This window comes from Bidens hawaiensis, unplaced genomic scaffold (assembly GCF_021521415.1).
Source record: "Bidens hawaiensis isolate Kalapana, Puna unplaced genomic scaffold, B.hawaiensis_p1.1 tig00017289_1, whole genome shotgun sequence".
Classification (NCBI taxonomy): Eukaryota; Viridiplantae; Streptophyta; class Magnoliopsida; order Asterales; family Asteraceae; genus Bidens; species Bidens hawaiensis.
Genome location: NW_027492620.1, coordinates 331,156 through 351,139, shown reverse-complemented (window position 1 = coordinate 351,139; position 19,984 = coordinate 331,156). Strand labels below are relative to the sequence as shown.

The 19,984-nt window shown below is 36.9% G+C and overlaps 1 protein-coding gene across 1 annotated transcript; it reads left to right on the top strand.

The window, feature by feature from the left end:
* The first annotated feature begins 11,745 nt into the window (after positions 1–11,745).
* On the top strand, positions 11,746–19,782 carry LOC143553559 (eugenol synthase 1-like). The gene is made up of 5 exons (XM_077043538.1): positions 11,746–11,953; positions 12,071–12,205; positions 18,321–18,558; positions 19,180–19,383; positions 19,476–19,782. Exons 1-5 carry the CDS (start codon positions 11,768–11,770, stop codon positions 19,640–19,642), a joined length of 930 nt encoding a protein of 309 aa, XP_076899653.1. The 5' UTR covers positions 11,746–11,767; the 3' UTR covers positions 19,643–19,782.
* Positions 19,783–19,984: the final 202 nt, after the last annotated feature.

Here is a 19,984-nt window from a genome sequence, read left to right as displayed (position 1 = left end):
CAAATAAGCACACCCCCCTTAAAATCAACGAAGAAAAGAAAATAAACTAAATTACACTAATTTAAACTAAACTAGCACTAAGCACATTGAGTCCCCAGAAACAGCGTCATTTTGACATAGGCTGTCGCGGTTTACTCAAACAATCAATTTTAAAGACTTAAATACCTATAATAAGTACGGGTAAGTAAGGTCGTCTCCACATGAACTGAAGGAAAGTGCTAATTTGATATTACTAAATTAATCATTAAACTAAGGCGGGCAGTCGATGTCAAGCAATTTTAGAAAAAGATTAACTAAAACTAAATGACTACTTTAAAACGATTTGTAAACAATATTAATGAAAAGTATTCATTCTAGGTTCGGGTAATGTGTTCTTCAACTTAATCCCAGATTCACTTAACTTGATTGCGCAGTAATTACTAGACCTATTAGTTTGATTGTGATTGTTGGGACCAAGATCTTTGATCCTCATAGATCAGTTATTCTTGGCTGCTGTTTTCAGGACTAAGGATCCTGAATGATTGAAAGGATCCTCAATAGTCGACATCGATTATATTCTAATCTATATTTGCAGGTATAACACGTGCTTACTAGAATTCCTATTATTAAGGATGAGATATTTTACTTGGTCTTCCCTTCTCGTCCACGCTCCTAATCGGTCAAGTTGAAAGAGTAAAGCGAACGTGGCCGAGATTATAGCTTAGGTAGTTTTTAGCCGTTTTATTTCCTTGTGTGTGTGCATAGAATTACAACTGATCAAAACACACGACACATCACATAGCAAACATAGAACTCTTTGCAAACACTTTGTATTCACGATCAGCCGTAGTTCCATCACTTGTAATTCTTTTGAGCTTAATATAACTGGTAGTGATAGTTTTCACTACCCGAGGTTTTTATGCCGGTGGGATACTAGTTACCAACGGCTTTTCCTCATATAAATCCTGTTGTTCAACCCCTATTATTGTTACTTTGATTATTTTGTTCATACTAGCACCAATCCTCATTTACTACTTTGGTTATTTGATCCTTAGATTGATTTTTGACCAAAACCGTGATGACAAACGATACCCTAACTAAATTGTTAACACAAATGAACTCGATCTACACAATTACCAATTTATGTTGACACAATTGAACTCGATCTACAGAATTTCCATTGTGGTATCTCCGGTTGGTGCAACATTCCCGAAGGCTTTTGATACTCAGCCTTAACTCTAGCACAAATTAGAAATTTACCGACGTATGTGGCTATATCCTTCTTCATACAGGGCCACCAATAATATTCTTTCAAGTCCTTGTACATTTTATCTGTCCCTGGGTGAATGGAATATTTGGACTTATGCGCCTCGTCCAGGATCAAGTCCCGCAAGTTGTTACGAGTGGGAATCCAAACTCGGTTTTTAAAGTATAAAATCTCCTCCATTCTTTCTTCAAAATTCTGCTTGTTCCCATGCATATCTTCATTCTCCAATTGATCTTCTTTTAAGGCTTTATTTTGGGCAACACGGATTTATTCGGTAAGACTAGTTTGGACGATCATTCCAAGTGCTCGAACCCTCAGTGGTTTGATTCTGTCTTTTCTACTCAAGGCATCTGCTACTATGTTAGCCTTGCCAGGATGGTATCGAATTTCACAATCATAATCATTCAACAATTCTACCCATCTTCTCTGCCTCATATTCAGTTACTTCTGATCAAAATGTGTTGTAGGCTCTTGTGATCAGTGTATACTGTACATTTGGTGCCCTACAAATAGTGTCTGTAGATCTTAAGTGCAAAGATAACCGCGCCCAGTTCCAAGTCATTGGTAGTATAATTCTTCTCGTGCACCTTTAACTGTCGAGAAGCATACGCTATGACCTTGTTTCTTTGCAAAGTATGCATCCCAAGCCTTTCCGGGACGCGTCACAATAAACTACCAGGTCATCAGTTCCCTCTGGAAGACTCAGTATTGGGGCTTGGCATAGTTTCTGCTTCAGCAATTGAAAAGCTGCTTCTTGTTCTTCTCCCCAATCATAAGCACGATCTTTTTGGGTCAAAAGGGTTAAAGGTTGGGCTATTGATGTGTTGTAAAACATATTTATTTTCCGCGCCTTTTATCTATGTTATTATATTATATTTTATGTAATTTAACTTCTTTTATCTAGGTTTTACATAGTTTTAATTATCTTATAGGTTATAGGTTAAAAGAATGAAGAAACTGGACTTTTCGAGAAGCTTATGAGCCTTTTACAAATACGATTACAAGACAAAGCTCAAAGCCCAACCCATTTACATGTTATACAAGCCCAAGTCTTACACTAATAAGCTATGCTGGAAAAATTTGCAATAAAGCATCGATAATACCCAGCTAGTCCCAAAAATTGGCGAATCTCTTTTGGTGTCTTCAAGGCTTGCCAATTTTTAATCGCTTCAATTTTGCTCGGGTCTACATGGATTCCATGCCGATTAACAATGTGCCCTAAAAATTGTACCTCCTTCCTTAACAACTCCAAGATGGTTCGTAAATGCTGCTCGTGGTCCTCTTTGGTTTTCGAATATATCAAAATGTAATCAATGAACACGATAATGAATTTGTCGATGTACGGTTTACAAACTCGGTTCATGAGGTCCATGAAAACTGCGGGTGCATTTGTCAGCCCAAATGGCATAACTAAGAATTCATAGCGACCATAACGAGTTCGAAACGCCGTTTTAGACACATTTTCCTCTTGGATTTTAACTTGATGGTAACCATATCGGAGGTCGATTTATGAGAAATAATTGGCCCCATGAAGGTCGAATAAATCATCTATTCGCGGGAGAGGGTATCGGTTTTTGATGGCTACTTTATTTAATTCCCGGTAATCATTACACATCCTAAAACTTCCATCTTTCTTTTTCACGAACAATACCGGTGCTCCCCAAGGAGAATAGCTAGGACATATGAAACCCTTATCTAACAACTCTTGTAAATGACTGGACAATTCTTGCATTTCAGGGGGTGCCAATCGGTAAGGTGCTTTGGCAATGGGGGCTGATCCTGGGATTAGGTCAATACGAAATTCAACATGTCAGGTCAGTGGTAATCCAGGTAAATCGTCGGGAAAGACATCGGGGTATTCACGTACAACGGGGATATCTTCTGTGTGTTTCTCATCAGGGTTCTTTACGGTCATGTTTACCAAAAACGCCATACACCCGTGGTGTAAACACTTCAACACTCTGAGATGAGACAGGAGAGGTAATATCGAACCGGACTTCTCGCCCTATACCCTGATCGTTTCGCCATCCGCGAGGGGGATTTTAAATATTTTATCATTGCACACAATCTTTGCCTTATACTTGGTTAACCAATCCATGCCGAAAATTATATCGAAGCTTCCTAACTCTACGGGGATTAGATCAATGAAGAATGGGTTATCGTCTAAGATGATAGGACAATTTTGAATTATTTGGTTAACAGTTATGGAGTTACCGTTAGCGAGTTCTATAGCATAGGGGTATGTTAGTTCACGAATCGGCATATTTCCTAGAGATACGAAGCTAGTGGAAACGAAACTTCTATCGGCACCCGTATCAAATAATGCAGAAGCATATTGATCAGAAACTACAAATGTACCCAATTACAAACGCGTGTCCTCTAGGCGCACCAAACGTCGATGCCTGGTTTCGACCGGTGACTGCTCCTTGATTCAGCTTGGGGTGGTCCCTTCTAAAGTGCTCCGTGCTCCCACATTCAAAACAAGCACGGCATTTCACTGCGGTTGGGTTTAGTTGAGCGGGTTGTTGATGTTGGTTGTGGTCTAGGTGGTTAGAGACGCCGAGGTTGGGTTGTTTGGGTTGGTCGGTTGACAATCTTCATACCAATTCTGCAATTGGGACCACCATTATACCTAGTCCTTCCACACCTTTGACACACTATCGGCCTATACTCGCCTACATGATGAAAGTTACACTTATCACACTTTGGCCAGGGCCCCTTGTACCTATCCCGTTTCACATCAATACTGCTCATGACATAAATTTGCCCCGTCGGGCGTGCACTCTTACTCACTTGTCTCCCTTGCGATCTTGTACCATAATTCGTTTGTTTCATACCCGAGGATTCCCCGGCCATTCTCAATGCACCACTCCTTACCAAATCAAAGGTTACAATGCCGGCTTGAGTCACGACATTCTCAAAAGATGTATGACCCACAGAGTTCACCAAACTCCTCACTTCTGAGGCTAAACCCCAAATAAAACGTTCAATTCGTTTAGCTTCAGGAGTTACTAACCATGGTACTAAGCGAGCCAGTTCATTGAAGCGGTTTGTGTATCCCATATGATCCGCTCCTTTCATTTCCAGGCTCCAGAGTTCGTGTTCTAACTCTGAATTTCGTTCTTTGGGCATAAATGTTCTAGCATCAATGTTTTAAGTTCAGCCAGGCCATGCGATTAATCATATCTTGCCCTTTTATTTGTACCATAGTGTTCCACCACATCAGGGCGTGATCAGCAAATGTAGAGGAAACGTACTTGACTATGCTTTCGGGTGGACAATTACTGATGTTGATGACTTATTTGGTCTTTTCAATCCATTTAAACAACCCGTTTGGCCCTTCGGTGCCCTTGAAATCAATCGTTTTACAGGCCATAAAGTTTTTGATTGAATATTCTCTATGAGGGGGATTAGGGTTGTTATGGTTATTGTTTGGGTTCGGTGGAGAATTATTGTTTCCCATATTGTTCGTATTTACAGGGGGATTATTGTTGTTGATAGTATTTGTATCTGGTGGGGGATTATTTGCATTGGCAGCGACATTTGTGTTAGGTGGGGGAATACTATTTGTGACATTTTCAGTGTTGGTTGGGGGAGCATTATTGATTGGTTGTTGGTTTGTTTTGTATATTTGCATTTACACCGGCAGTTACTTGTGTTACAATAAGTGGGATCACTACCTGCATTTTCCGAGCAATCATCTTGGCTATTTCTGCCTCAGTTACAAGGGTTGCTTTCTTTGGGGCCATTCTATAATGATAATTAAATATAAGCCAATTAATACTAATTCCGGTATATGATATATTGTAACAAGAATCACAATAAAGGTTGCACAAGTAAATAAAACAACACACTGGTACTTCACAACCTGTTCTGTATATTGATAGCAGAAGGTACATAGACTTAGCCTGACAAAGGCCAGTGATTGCATGTATATATCAAAATATGTCACTAGGTGACTGTTAGACTTGACCCTGTAAGGGCCAGTGCTTGTAATAATACACAAAATCATGCTCCATGTCAGCATAACATACTACTATATACAAACATGGAGTGTCAAAAGACCACGTACACAGATTCGTAACATATTGTATCTATTTATACAAACGATGCACTAACCACAAACACACAAATACTAACGCCATAATCATCCAGTAACAGCTCTACAGTCGGGCTATCACCCTATCCAAAAACCAGTGGTAGTAGGCGTCAGACTGCTGTAAGTTCAACAACATTTGCTGTAATGTCAATATACACTGAGTTACATCTCTCCTCTCCTGATTGATGTTAGCTATGGCTATCGAGTGGTCAATCACATAGTCGGTCAGGACTGTCATCCAAGAGTTGTTTTCTATGTCTAGGAGGTCGGGGTTAGAGGTAGGTATACTCAACGAAAGGGAGGTGAAGTAACTGTCCTAGGACGTGAAGGCTCTCCCCGATGATAGGTAGATCTAAGTGGGGATAAGGTAGGGTCAATCGGGGTTACCTAATACGAGCGATCTGGCGGGCTCGTGGAGTGGCTGAAGTAGTCGGGAACAGGTGGATTGGCGGAGTAGGTGATCTGACTACTCTAGTGGGTGAACGATACTGACTGGTAACCTCATCCTGACCTCTATGTGGTGACCTGGGGAGATAAATATCGCATCTATAACCAAATAGGTCAGGCTCGTTGCTGGGTAGCTCCCTGACCACTATCTCCTCCTCGTCCTCCTCCGGATCCTCTTCGGGGTCCTCTTCCTCAATAGATATCACTGGTTCTTCTTCCGGTACGTAGTCATTACTCCTTTCTATATCTCTGCACAATGGTTAGTTATAAAAATAATATTTATTGCTAGTGTTAACTATTGTACGGGAGGTTAATTAATTAGCCCAAATTTAATATTAGTTATAATATAATATAATTTTAGATTTATTAAATTTTAATTTTTATTATAATATTGAATATAATCGAATATAATATTCATTATAATAAGATTTACCGTTATGAATCGTACAGTACGTACACCTTGTTCCAGATAAGCACGTATGCGTGTTAAATATATACATACATACTCAATATTACCCTTTTTATACACATATGTTGCTATTTTTACCTACCCATACGTTTCGCGACTTCTTCTGAATTCCATCGTACAAGCAAGTCTGTTATTATGTTCCGGACCACAATAACTCACTTGCCCTATAAGTTCATCCCGACATCCATCAATATATAATATTAAATTACTATTTATTTTCCCAGAGTTAATCGAGCCTATGGTTATATTTTTGGTACCCTAAGGGATAACCTAATCCTTTATAACCAATGGCTCTGATACCAACTTCTGTCATACCCCAACAAGCAAATGCGGAAGCGTAAAACGGGAATGGAACAAACACCTCTGGTATCAACCACATTGTTTATAAAGAAATATTACAAACTAATTTACAATATGTTACATTGGTCTATCTTTGTTTACAAACTAGATGTTACAACAAGTCTGTTCGTTAAACTATTCTATTCATACTAATACCCTTGCGTCTATTCACACAACATCGACCGCATTCAGTAACAGGTAGCACAACATCAAGGATTTTCCAACTTCGGTACCACACCTGAAAAGTACGTTTAAAATGGGTCAACTACACGAGTTGGTGAGTTTCACGAGTTTCAAGAAAACAAGTATGCGTATACAAGTCATAATTTGTATATACGCATGTAAGTATGTATATATATGTATATGTGATGTAATTATGCTAAGCTACAGTTAAGCCTGGATTGTTTGTACGTGCTGCGTGCCTCCATTTCCCACGCGCAATCAACGACTGTGGCTCCACTTCCGCCCACATTATGCCCCAAGTAGCCTTGCCTAACACTATATAGCTGGTTTGTATAATTATGGACATGTGCAAACCAGATAATGTCTTAGAAAACCGTGCTAGCCCCGCCTGAGTTTGTCAAACCAATAGTACTATTCACAAGCCAACGGCTCGAAGTTAATCACTGTGTTAGTGGGGACTTTCATGTGTTAGCACCTAGATAATTCACATCATCATACCTTTCGGATATGTATATAAATATCAGCAAACTTGCTTTTCACCCCAAAAGTTTGTAAAGCAGTTCAGAAAGTGGGGTCATGAAACTCACTGTTTAGTAGAGGTCTGGTACAGGGTCAGCTCGTAGCTGGTTCAACAGGCTATCACTAGTCTCTATAATCAATATTATAATAATACTAATATTTTAATATTATTATAATCTCAATACTAAACTGAGTTGTATATCTAATCTGGGTATAGGTGTCACACCCAGAAAGTGTCAATAGGCTTAGATTGTGATGTTGTTCACTGTCTAATACTTAAAACCGAACTTGGCTCACGTTTTCCCAGCTAGGCCAAGTTGTTCGTTTATGCGTTCGAAAAACAGTTATGGGGATGTAAGCTTGGATAAATGTGTTGGTCGATAAAATGATTAAGTTATAAAGAAAGATCACACATTGGGGGTCTGGATTTCTCACAAAAAGTTTGTTTTTACTTAATTAATCCGAAAATATGATTTTTGATCACTCTTGACATTCTGATATTCCAACAGGTTCGTTAATCACGAACTAGTCGGTTTTTATCAGAATTGAATTTGTTTAATTTTCAAATTAGCACAATTAATTATCCGTTAATAATTAAATTATGAAAATTTAGCCACTTATCAATTAAAATATGTAGATTTTTATAAAAATATTTTGGAATTATTTATTGATTTATTAATTTATAAAAAATCATTTTATCTGTTATATTTAGCCCGAAAATCGTTCGTTTATACCAAATGATTTCCGAAAAAATTTTTGAGTGACCAGAATATATCCCAAAATAACCTGGAAAATTTCCAAACTCTAACAACCTTGCTAAATATACTTTTCGAGCCAAAAACGACTATGAATGTTCAAATAAACGTTAATGCGCAAAATATACTTAAGCATTTCCAAAGGACCCCAAATTTCATATATGATCATAATATACCAAATCTGAGTTCCTCACAAAATTTCATAATTTTTCAAGCATTTTAACTATTTTTCCCAAATAAACGGCCCAATTCGGTAATAAATTCGCCAAATATTCTGGGATAGGTGGAAAATTTATCGGGTACGACAAACAGCGTGAAAACGAGTGTTTTTATGCTATTTTTATGTAATTTTATGAAAACATACTATATGTTTGTAAAAATCCAAAATATTTTTACGGATCGCTTAAAACATTTCAAATAAGTGTTTTGTAAATCTTTTTCGGCTTAACGGATGATACAACGCTTGTTTTGTAACTCTCTTTCGTGTTTAAAATTATAGCGGTAGTTAAACGATCCTTCTTTCGTTTAAGTATCATACATTGTACTAAGGCCATAATATTAATATATTGGCTTATATTAAACGTATATAACTTATAGATGCCCCCCCCCCCCGAAATATCTGGGTCATAAACAGACCTGTTCGGTTAATCGTTTGTTCGATACGTAATAAGCGTTTAATCATTAAATTGGTAACTATATATTAGGGTGTACCTGGTTTTGTCTCAATTGTCACATTAGAACCGTTCGGTTATTCGTTTGTTCGTTACGCAGTAAGCGGGTTAATCGCTTATTCGATAAACAATGACTAAGGCATACTCGATTGTTTCACGAATGCCGCAGGTGCTCATCAAGCTTACTACTTCAATTTATTTGTCAGCATGAATACTAAAAGTCAGTTATGTTGTGTGAGTTCTAGTTTAACAAGTCACAGGTAATATGTTTACCACATACACACTTGTATCCAAAGATAGCATTCAACACCAACCTGCACTTACATACTTTTGCTATCCTTCGCTAGCATCGACGCCAACATTCGATTTTCCGTGTATATAAATTGCGGCAAGTGGGACGATACCTCTATTACCTCATCTAAAAGAGGCTTACCGAAGAGGCCGCATTATTGGAAGAACAACGAGTACCAAAAATATGTGAAGTTTGCAATTAGTTTTTAGTTTTATGTGTTTTTTTTTTTGTTATGTATTTTTTTTTATTTCGGTATTTCTTTTTTAATTTTAATATATATTTTTATGGGGCATTTATATATATACAATTACTAAGATCATTTATTACATATTTATCCATCCCCTTAATATCAATTACATATTTTCCCTTCTTAAACTATATATATTACATATTTCCCCATTTTATAAAAATTACCCCTAGTAAATTAATATTTTACCCTTAATGAAATTACAAATTCAAATATGCATATTTAACAAATAACGTGTAATCAGATTAAAGAGATTGAAACCAGAAGTCTAGAACTATTTGTCAATAGGAGAGTATACCATCTTTCTTTTGTGGAATCAAATCACATAGGTTATATACCGATTCGCACAATCAAACCCAACTTGCAAACAACTATTTCTCTCATCTCGTGACCGTCGATACACCCTAAAACAAACCCAAACCCTAAATCGGAAAATCTAGCCAGAATAAGACCATTGAGTCACGGTGGTTCAAAGTGACGACAGCGGCGGTTCGTTCACGGTGGCAAAAAAAGGCTGGTTCACGGTGGTAACCGGTGCCGGTGGTTGGTGGTCAAAACGAGCAGCAGCGTTGGCATGTATGATGGCCTTTGGGCTGCGTTGGCCTGGTTCAAGGTGGCGAGCGGTGTTGTGCGATGGTTGTTTTGCACGTGCGGCATTGATATCTTACGGTGGTGTTTGATTTGAAGGTGAATGACGATAGTGGTTTAGGATAGAACAGATGATCTTGTTTACGTATATAAGAAATGGTTATAGAAATTTTGACATAATGTAACCAGATTTTGGAGATTTGCAATGATTTTTATTGGAGTTCTTTTGAAATCAATCTGTGGATGTTTTTGAGATTTGATTTAAATTACAAAGAGGGTAAATGGGTAATTTCATAACAAAAGGGGAAATATGTAATTTGATTTTAGCTGTTGGATGAATACGTAATAAAGGTTTTTAGTAACAGGATATATGTAAAAATTCTTTTTTTATTTATTTAATTTATTGAGTTTTATTTGTTTATTTTAATTATAAAAAGAAAATAAAAAAAATGATGTGACGATGTGATGAGGCTACAATACCACTACACCTTTAAAATGAAAATCATCTCTCTACTAACGTGTCGTCACTTGTTAAAAGTCATCCCCATTTTATAACCCACGACGCATATCCTTACCAGCCTTGTCAATTGCCACCTACCGACCAACCTTAATTTGACTTTGTCAATTGTCACTGACCGGTCAACCTTAATTTGATTTCCAAACACACCTGTAAACCAAAAAAAAATAAATAAATAAATAAATAAAACGACAAAGAATTCTCTAATAATTATTTCAAAATTATGTAAACAATATCTTTGAATATAAGCAATATCTTTTAATATCTTTTTGTTGCACCCATAATAATTAATGTATTTGTTTATCTTCTAATCTGGTTGTCGCAATCATCAACCAAACTCGATGCACTATGATTAAAGTGGTTGGGGTGGGGGGGCAACTTTCCTTCAGGATGGAGTGCAATGCAAGGCATATATATTTTATGATAAGATTACATATAATTATTTATTCTATATTCAATGATTACAACGTAAGAATGCATTAATATTAACTTAAAATTTAACAATGATTATTATTAGAGCATTCTCAGCCCGTTAGAAAGTTAAATTTAAGATTTTACTGTTCATACGTATAATTTTTTAATATTTTATATAAAGTGGTTATGAGTGGAGAGTGGAGGAAAGAAAAGATAATGGATAAAGGAATAAAAAGTATTATTTAATTAAACAGTAGAGAGAAAAAACAGTAATTTTTAGTGTAATTATATGATATATATAATTACATGATAAGAAATGAGTTGGGATTTTTAGTGTAATATATGATATATATGGATATATGATAGAAAATGGGTTAAGAATGCTCTTATAACATTAGTCATACATCTTAAAACAAGTAAAAGTAATAATTATATATCCATTTGTTTTGGGTTGCCTATCTTTCTAGTATTTTTATCCTTAAATTACCAAGTGCACATCTATTAAATTTAGGTGTGTTAATGAGTTGTTTTGGATCGTTTTTAACCTTCAGTGGAACCAAAATCGAGAATTAGGGTTAATTAATAACCAAGACCTATTTTCCGGTTAAATCGAATATGTTGTTATGAAGCGTCTAATTCAAACTTGTTAAGTTTTCTAAGATATAAACTTATTTTACTTTCATTAGTTTTCATATATGTAAGCTTTTACATAATTTATTATGGTTTGTTGTTAAAACGTTTTTACGTTTATATATCTGTATTTTAATATAAATCTACTAGTTTTTATTTGAAAAAACGGGATTTGGGATAACTTTCTTTTATTTGTTTAAAATATATGACATGTGAATGCCACCAATTTTGGGCAATTTTGTCAACTCAACTCTTTTCTCACCCACAACAAGCATAAATTGCTGTGGCATACCTACACTATTCCACCATCTCCAACTAGTCACATTTTGTGTTACATTTTCTCCTGAAAAAATGGCAGCTGAGAACAGCAAGATTCTGATCATCGGAGGAACCGGATACATCGGAAAACATGTGGTGGAAGCTAGTGCAAAATCTGGCCACCCAACGTTCGCTCTGGTTCGAGAATCCACGGTGGCAGACCCTGTGAAGGGTCAGCTTGTTGAGAGCTTCAAGAACTCAGGAGTCACTCTTGTTTACGTATGTTACATTTTGACTAATTATTTGATTAATTTCAAACTTATAAGCATGCTCTTTTTTTTTTTTTTGGTTTGTTAAGTGTGTTCTTATATGGATGTTTAATTTGATGATGAGTAGGGTGATCTGAACAACCATGAAAGTTTAGTGAAGGCAATTAAGCAGGTGGATGTGGTGATCTCCACGGTTGGTGGTATGCAAATACTAGATCAAACTAAAATCATTGCCGCCATTAAAGAAGCTGGACATGTTAAGGTTTGTTGTCACCATTGTTTCTTGATTCATGCAACAATAAATATTAAGAAACCACTCATTGACTATATATTAATTGTGTTTCTATTCTCACCTAAAGTTATATTTTGACAATTATTGTGGTTGTTATTATTCATCATAGAATTAGCCATAGATTTCTCCTTACCATATTGTATGTATGTTGTAAATGGCTATTTATAGCTCATTGTAATCTACCTAATGAGTAAGCATTTTCATTCTATAACCAATTATCTATATGGTATCAAGAGCCTCCATCTCAAACGAGACTTGATCCTACTGCAACTTCAATTTTTTTTTCAATCAAACACTCTTTCCAATCACCTTCCATGGCACCAATCACAGTAGTTCAAATCACGGCCTCTACCCACTTTAACGTCACTCTCACCGACGACAATTTTACGGTATGGCATAAGCACGTGTACTCGACCCTGATTGGTCTCGATCTCGTTCACTTCGTCACCGGAACCAAGCCAACTCAGGCGGAGTTTCTAGATGCCAAAGCCACCAGACCAAACCCGGACCACCATCCATGGTTCAGGCAGGATCAACTCATCCTGGCAGCTCTTCTAGGCAGTTGTTCACCCACCATTCAAACGATGATTGCATCGGCCGACACCGCCCGGGAAGCATGGGAACGATTGGTCACTAGTTATGCAAACCCATCTCGGTCCCGCGTCATATCGCTAAAAACCAAACTTGCATCTAACCCCAAAGGCACACGTACCGTCACGGAATACTTACGTGACATGAAGTCAATTGCCGACGAACTCGCACTCGTTCAAAACCCAGTGAAAGACGAGGATCTCATGGTTCACATTCTCTGCCAATTGGGCGATGACTTCAAAAATTTTGCACAATCGCTTAGACTCCTTGGTTCAAGTCTCACATTCCCAGAACTATTTGAGAAGCTCATCGACTTTGAGAATGAACTTAAACAAACCACTGTTGCACCACCTCTCATGCCTACAGCCAACTTCACCCAAAAATACTCAAGGACTAATTCAAGATCCGCACCCGACCGGCGCAACATGCAAAGCAACTCCAACAACAGACCATCCCGCAATCAATGGCCTAATGGCTCCAACTCCAATAATGGTAACCGTGATACCCGCACCAATATCTACTGCCAGTTTTGTAGTTTTGCAAGGCATGAAACAAAAGTTTGCCGCAAACTTGCCCGTTTCCTCCGTGACAATCATGTTACCACGGGAAACTCTATGACCCAAAGCATAGCTTCACCAATTGCTAATGTTGCAACATCCTCCTATATGTTTGATACGGGAGCTTCCAATCATGTCGTTCCGGATCGTGCATCCTTTCATTCCGTATCCGAGTATGGCGGACCGGATGAAATTGTTCTTGGAAATGGTAACACTCTTTCTATAACCCATATTGGTCAAACACACATTCATACGCCCAAAGGCTCTCTTGCCTTAAAAGATGTTTTGTGTGTTCCTCAATTCAAAAATAAACTCATTTCCGTTGCAAAATTGTGTAAAACTAACCAAGTTTCTGTTGAATTTTTTCCCACTCATTTTTTTGTCAAGGATCTTCGAACGGGGGCACGACTAATGCGGGGCGAGAATTACCTTGATGTTTACTATGCAAACCTTCCAGCCCAACCTCAAATAAATGCGGTATCCACTACATCGCCTCTTGATTGGCATCATAAACTTGGACATCCTTCTACTCGGATTCTCAAGAAAATAGCCAAATGTTTGGGCTTACATTTTAATTTACTCAATTTTCATTGTAATTCGTGTTCCATCAATAAAAGTCACAATGATTCTTTTGGCATGAACTCATTTACTACTACAAAACCCCTACAATTATTATATTCGGATGTTTGGGGACCGGTAGAAAAATCGGTTGATGGTTTCACTTATTATGTGATTTTTGTAGACTATCACACAAAGTACATTTGGCTATATCCAATGAAAAACAAATCCGATGTCTCCATTTTATTTCCACAATTCAAATTGATAGTCGAAAATTTTTTTCAAACACCTTTAATTTCTCTTTTCACCGATAATGATGGAGAATATATTAGTCTTACCGCTTATCTTCAAGCTCAAGGTATTTCTCATTTCACCACCCCGCCGCATACCCCGGAACAAAACAGTGTTGCCGAACAGCGTCATCGACACATTGTGGAAACCGGTTTATCACTCCTTCACTATGCTCACCTTCCTCTCTCATTTTGGACACATGCTTTTCAAACCGCCGTTTATCTCATAAACCGGCTACCCACTCCAATCCTTAATTTCAACTCTCCATATTCAGTTCTCTACAAAAAAAACCAACCTATACCAAACTCAAACCCTTTGGATGCTTATGTTATCCGTGGCTTCGCCCGTATGCAAAATCCAAACTTCACCCTCGATCGGAACAATGCGTGTTCTTAGGCTACTCATCATCCAAATCGGCCTACAAATGCTTCGATTACACCAACCGACGTCTATACCACTCCCGACATGTGGAATTTATTGAGACTAAATTTCCATTAAAATCTCAAAGCAATTCCTCAACAATTCCTAATGTTGACCAATTTTTTGGTACTACCCCACTGAACCAGTTCGCTCCCAACACCCAACATACCACTCCCCCTTTATCACCTCATCCTACTCACCCAACCCAATCCATACAAAACCCACCACCAGACCCACTCAATCAACCAACACCAATCCAACCTAATTCTCCTATTTCATCTTCACACTCCAACACATTCTCCCATGACACATCTTCTGCCACGAGTACTCCCAACCATTCGCAAAACACCACCGAACCCAACACTTTTGCTCACTCTCAGAACATTACCGAATCTCAAACTTCCTCGTCCACCTCACCTTCATCACCATCCCTCCCTACATCTTCCACCACCACCCCTTCACCGCTAACCCCGCGCACCAGCAAACCAAATACCAAGTATTATAACTCCAAATTTATTAACCACACTACCCTCCATTCAAATTCTTCATCGATTGAACCAACAACTCACAATCAAGCCTTAAAAGATCCAGAGTGGCGAAAGGCAATGGATAATGAGTTTAATGCTCTTCTAAAAAATGCCACCTGGGAACTTGTCCCTCCTTCGCAACACAAACCTATTGGTTGCAACTGGATATTTCGCATCAAACGGCGCCCCGACGGGTCCGTTGAGAAGTACAAGGCACGTCTAGTTGCCAAGGGATTCCTTCAAGAATATGGCAAGGATTACTTTGAAACATTTAGTCCGGTCACTAAACCTGTAACTATCCGTATGGTTCTCGCCATTGCCTTATCCCAAAATTGGTCCATCCGGCAACTCGATGTCAATAATGCCTTCTTGCATAGTACTTTGCATGAGGATGTTTACATGTCTCAACCACCAGGCTATGTTAATCCAGATCTTCCCAATCACCTTTGTCATCTACGAAAATCTCTCTACGGGCTCAAGCAAGCACCGCGTGCATGGTACATGGAACTTGCCACATTCCTCATTGAACTCGGTTTTCGCAAATCCTTAGCCGACCCATCTCTGTTCATCTATAACCGGGATGGCATTATCTCCTATGTTTTGGTATATGTTGATGATATTGTCTTAACCGGCAACAACAATTCATTCATTCAACATATCATTCATGCATTATCCCAAAAATTCTCCATTAAAGATCTTAGCTTGCTACACCACTTTCTTGGCATTGAAGTTATTAACACAACCACTGGTTTATTTCTATCCCAACATGCTCATGTGCAAAATTTACTCACCAAGTTTAAAATGGATGGAGCTAAACCGGTTGCTACACCACTTAGCTCTACTGAGTCACTCTCCCTTGTTGATGGATCACCTACCGTTGACCCTACCCCGTATGGCCAATTGGTGGGCTCACTCCAATATCTTGCTTTTACTCGACCCGATGTTTCTTAAGCGGTCAACAAGCTCTCTCAATACATGCATGCACCAACTCAACTCCATTGGCAAGCCTTAAAGCGGGTTCTTCGATACTTGAAAGGCACTATTCATCACGGTTTGTTTCTAAACCGCGGGTCTCCCATCGACCTTACCGCTTTTACCGATTCTGATTGGGGTGGAATTTCAGACAGGGGGCGTTCCACAACTGGCTATATCATCTACCTTGGTTCCAACATCATCTCGTGGCGCTCGTCGCGTCAAAAATCGGTCTCTCGTTCTTCAACTGAGGCGGAGTACAAGGCATTAGCAAACGGTGCAGCTGAACTATCTTGGGTCCAAAATCTACTATGAGAGCTTGGTCTATCAGCAACTAAACCTCCAACATTATTTTGTGACAATGTTGGTGCTACTTACTTGTGTGCCAACCCGGTCTATCATTCGCGTATGAAACACGTGGCACTTGATTATCACTTTGTTCGGGAAAAGGTAACTAATGGTTCATTACGAGTTCTACACATTCATTCCGCCGATCAACTTGCTGACGTGCTTACCAAACCTCTCAGCCGGGGTCCTTTTCAAAAATTTCGATCCAAGATAATCTCCGATGGATCCTCCATCTTGCAGAGGCGTATTAAGGAAACCACTCATTGACTATATATTAATTGTGTTTCCATTCTCACCTAAAGTTATATTTAGACAATTACTGTGGTTATTATTATTCATCATAGAATTAGCCATAAATTTCTCCTTACCATATTGTATGTATGTTGTAAATGGCTATTTATAGCTCATTGTAATCTACCTAATGAGTAAGCATTTTCATTATATAACCAATTATCTATATATTGTTCGTCAATGTGTTTACATCCATATGCTACTTTGGATAGTTATCTTGTATCCTATCATATTTTGAACTCTTTTATCACAGAACCGATAACTTGAATGAGTAACTCGTATGTTTCTGTTAACTCTGTTATCGCGTGACTAATAACTTGAGTGAGTAACTCGTATGTTTCTTTTAATTCTTTTACCGTGGGATTGATTACTTAAATGATAGTGGGATTGATTACTTGAATGAGTAACTCGCATGTGTACAGATAAGAATGTGGTAGCTAGAAGAGTGAAAAATCGATACATAGCTCACTAAAATAATCACTATATAATAACCTTTTTAAATAATTATCGGTTATTTTAATTTGTTGAATAATTGATTATTTATTTTTATTAACCGTATAAGGTCGTGTTATTCTATAAAATGTTATTCTATAAATAGAGATAAAAAATGAGAATGATAAAAAAGATTTACAGACACACAAAAAAATTTCTTAAAAAAATTAATAAAAAAATAATAACTCAAAATTAAAAAATAAAAAATGAAAAAAGTACAAAAAAACAATAATGTTTCTCCCGTGTTTCTCGTTAAAAAAAACACAATGTTAAGGTAAAAGATCACGTTGTCTTTTTGTTTATTAATGTGTTTTTTGTTTATTATCGTCATTGACTGTGTCTATTTATTTTTTTTTTGATATTGTGTCTTTTATATATATATATATATATATATATATATTGTGTTATATTACTTAACATTGTGTTATATTTTGTTCGGCATTGTGCTATATTTTGAGATTTGTCGTGTCTTGTTTTATTTATAATTGTGTCTTTTGTTAATTTTCATCATTATGTCTTTTCGTCGTTTTTTTTCTGAATGGAAATAACGGGGGAAACATTTTCGTTTTTAAATTTTTTTTTTATTTATAATTGTGTCTTTTGTTAATTTTCATCATTATGTCTTTTCATCGTTTTTTTTTTCTGAACGGAAATGATGAGGGAAACATTTTCGTTTTTAAATTTTTTTCTTTTTTATTTATATTATGAGTTATGATTTTTTATTATTTTTTGAATTTTTATAAGGGTTTTTGTATGGACACAAATCCTTCTCATATTTCTTATTTTTGTCTCTCTTTGTATTTTATTTTAAAGTGTACATATAAGAATTGGTTATGTAGACGGAAATTAAATTAATATTTCGCTTATGTTTGGTATTAAGAACACAACTTTTTTGTACGATAATAAAGCTTTCCCATTTGGAATTTATATAAACATGTGTTAGAACGTCTCTAGCACTATTTTTTGGCTTATGTCGTGTGTCATGTTCATAGTCAAAACTTGACACTAACATGTTTATGATCGTGTTTAATTTGTTAGAGGTTTTTCCCATCTGAGTTTGGTACGGATGTGGATCATCAAAACGCACTTGAGCCTGCAAGTTCGGCTTTTGCTGGAAAAAAGCAAATCCGACGAGCTATAGAGGCTGCGGGGATTCCATTCACATACGTAGCTTGCAACTGCTTCGCGGGCTATTTTCTCCCAACATTGGTTCAACCTGAAGCCACTAGTCCACCTAGAGATAAAGTAACTATTCTTGGCAACGGTACTCCCAAAGGTAACAAATGAACTCATACATTTTGTCACTAGTTACAGGCCAAGTCGTTTACGGTTGACCCTCAAATTAAAATGTAGAAATAATTACAAATTACAACATTATTATTATTATTATTATTATTATTATTATTATTATTATTATTATTATTATTATTATTATTATTATTATTATCTCCAGTTTTAAATAAATGTAAGAGGTTATATGCATTTGGACGGCTAAATAACATGTTTAATCCATTCTCCAACTAAATGTATGATGTTTTATATATAAACCCTGTTATAATATATCGCATCAGCCTTCAAGGGATGATAGAGTGGCAAAGACATCCAATTCTTCAAACAAATAGATATCATGCTCGATAATTGTGTCCACGCACTAATTGTTTTCTTTTTTCTTTTTTTTTATCACAAAAAAGGCACATGTCCAGCAAAGACTAATTTATTTGAACGGGTTGATTAGAATGATATAGACAAGGGTCCTTGAGCTTTATGGCAAAGGTTCTATGATTACCAAAAAGAAATACAATACATCCAAATAAGAATTTATATGGAAAAAATATCAACACTTTGCATCTTTTTCTAGTCACCATGATTGATGTTTGTTTGTTGTTTGCAAATGTAGTTGTTTTTAATGAAGAACATGATATTGGTACTTACACAATCAAAGCTGTGGATGATCCAAGAACATTAAACAAGACTCTGTACATCAAACCTCCTAAAAACACTTACTCCTTTAACGAACTTGTTTCCCTTTGGGAGAAGAAGATTGGGAAATCACTAGAGAAAACTTATCTTCCTGGTGAACAAATTGTGAAGCTTATTCAAGGTATGCTTTGAGACAGAAAGAAAAAACACTGGAATTAATTGATTTTCTTAATTGTTATTAGGTTTTATATTTGTTTCTTTGATTTGTTTCAGAGTCTGGATTTCCAAACAATCTTTTCTTAGCACTCAACCACTCTATCTTTGTGAACGGAGATCTTACCAACTTTGAGATAAAACCATCATTTGGTGTGGAGGCTTCCGAGCTCTACCATGATGTGAAATACACTACAGTCGAAGAGTATCTTGATCGATTTGTTTGAGTGAGCGATGGTGATTTTACCATTATGATATGACCGCAATCGATTAAGTTGTTTGTTTGATAATATAATGTTAATTGTCTGGTGTGCTTTTGTATTATTGGAACCTCAATGACATTGGGATTTCACAATGAATAATTTTGGATCTTTGAGCTTTTTAATTACTTCCTACTATTTTGATGTTTATGTTGCTCCACTTGTGTGATTAAAAGCGAAAATTATCGTGACCAAAAATATAATATTTGAATAGATATAGATTATCTCGTTCGAAGGGATATGTGAGACGTTTGACTAATGCGGAGGAGAGAGGGAGGAGATGGATCCACATGCAAGGTCGGAGGCTGA

Excerpts from the sequence above, each read along its gene's own strand:
- LOC143553559 (XM_077043538.1), top strand. The coding sequence starts at position 11,768 with ATGGCAGCTGAGAACAGCAAGATTCTGATCATCGGAGGAACCGGATAC. Across the intron at positions 11,954-12,070 it reads CAGGAGTCACTCTTGTTTAC|GGTGATCTGAACAACCATGA; the intron begins GTATGTTACATT and ends GATGATGAGTAG. Across the intron at positions 19,384-19,475 it reads AATTGTGAAGCTTATTCAAG|AGTCTGGATTTCCAAACAAT; the intron begins GTATGCTTTGAG and ends GATTTGTTTCAG.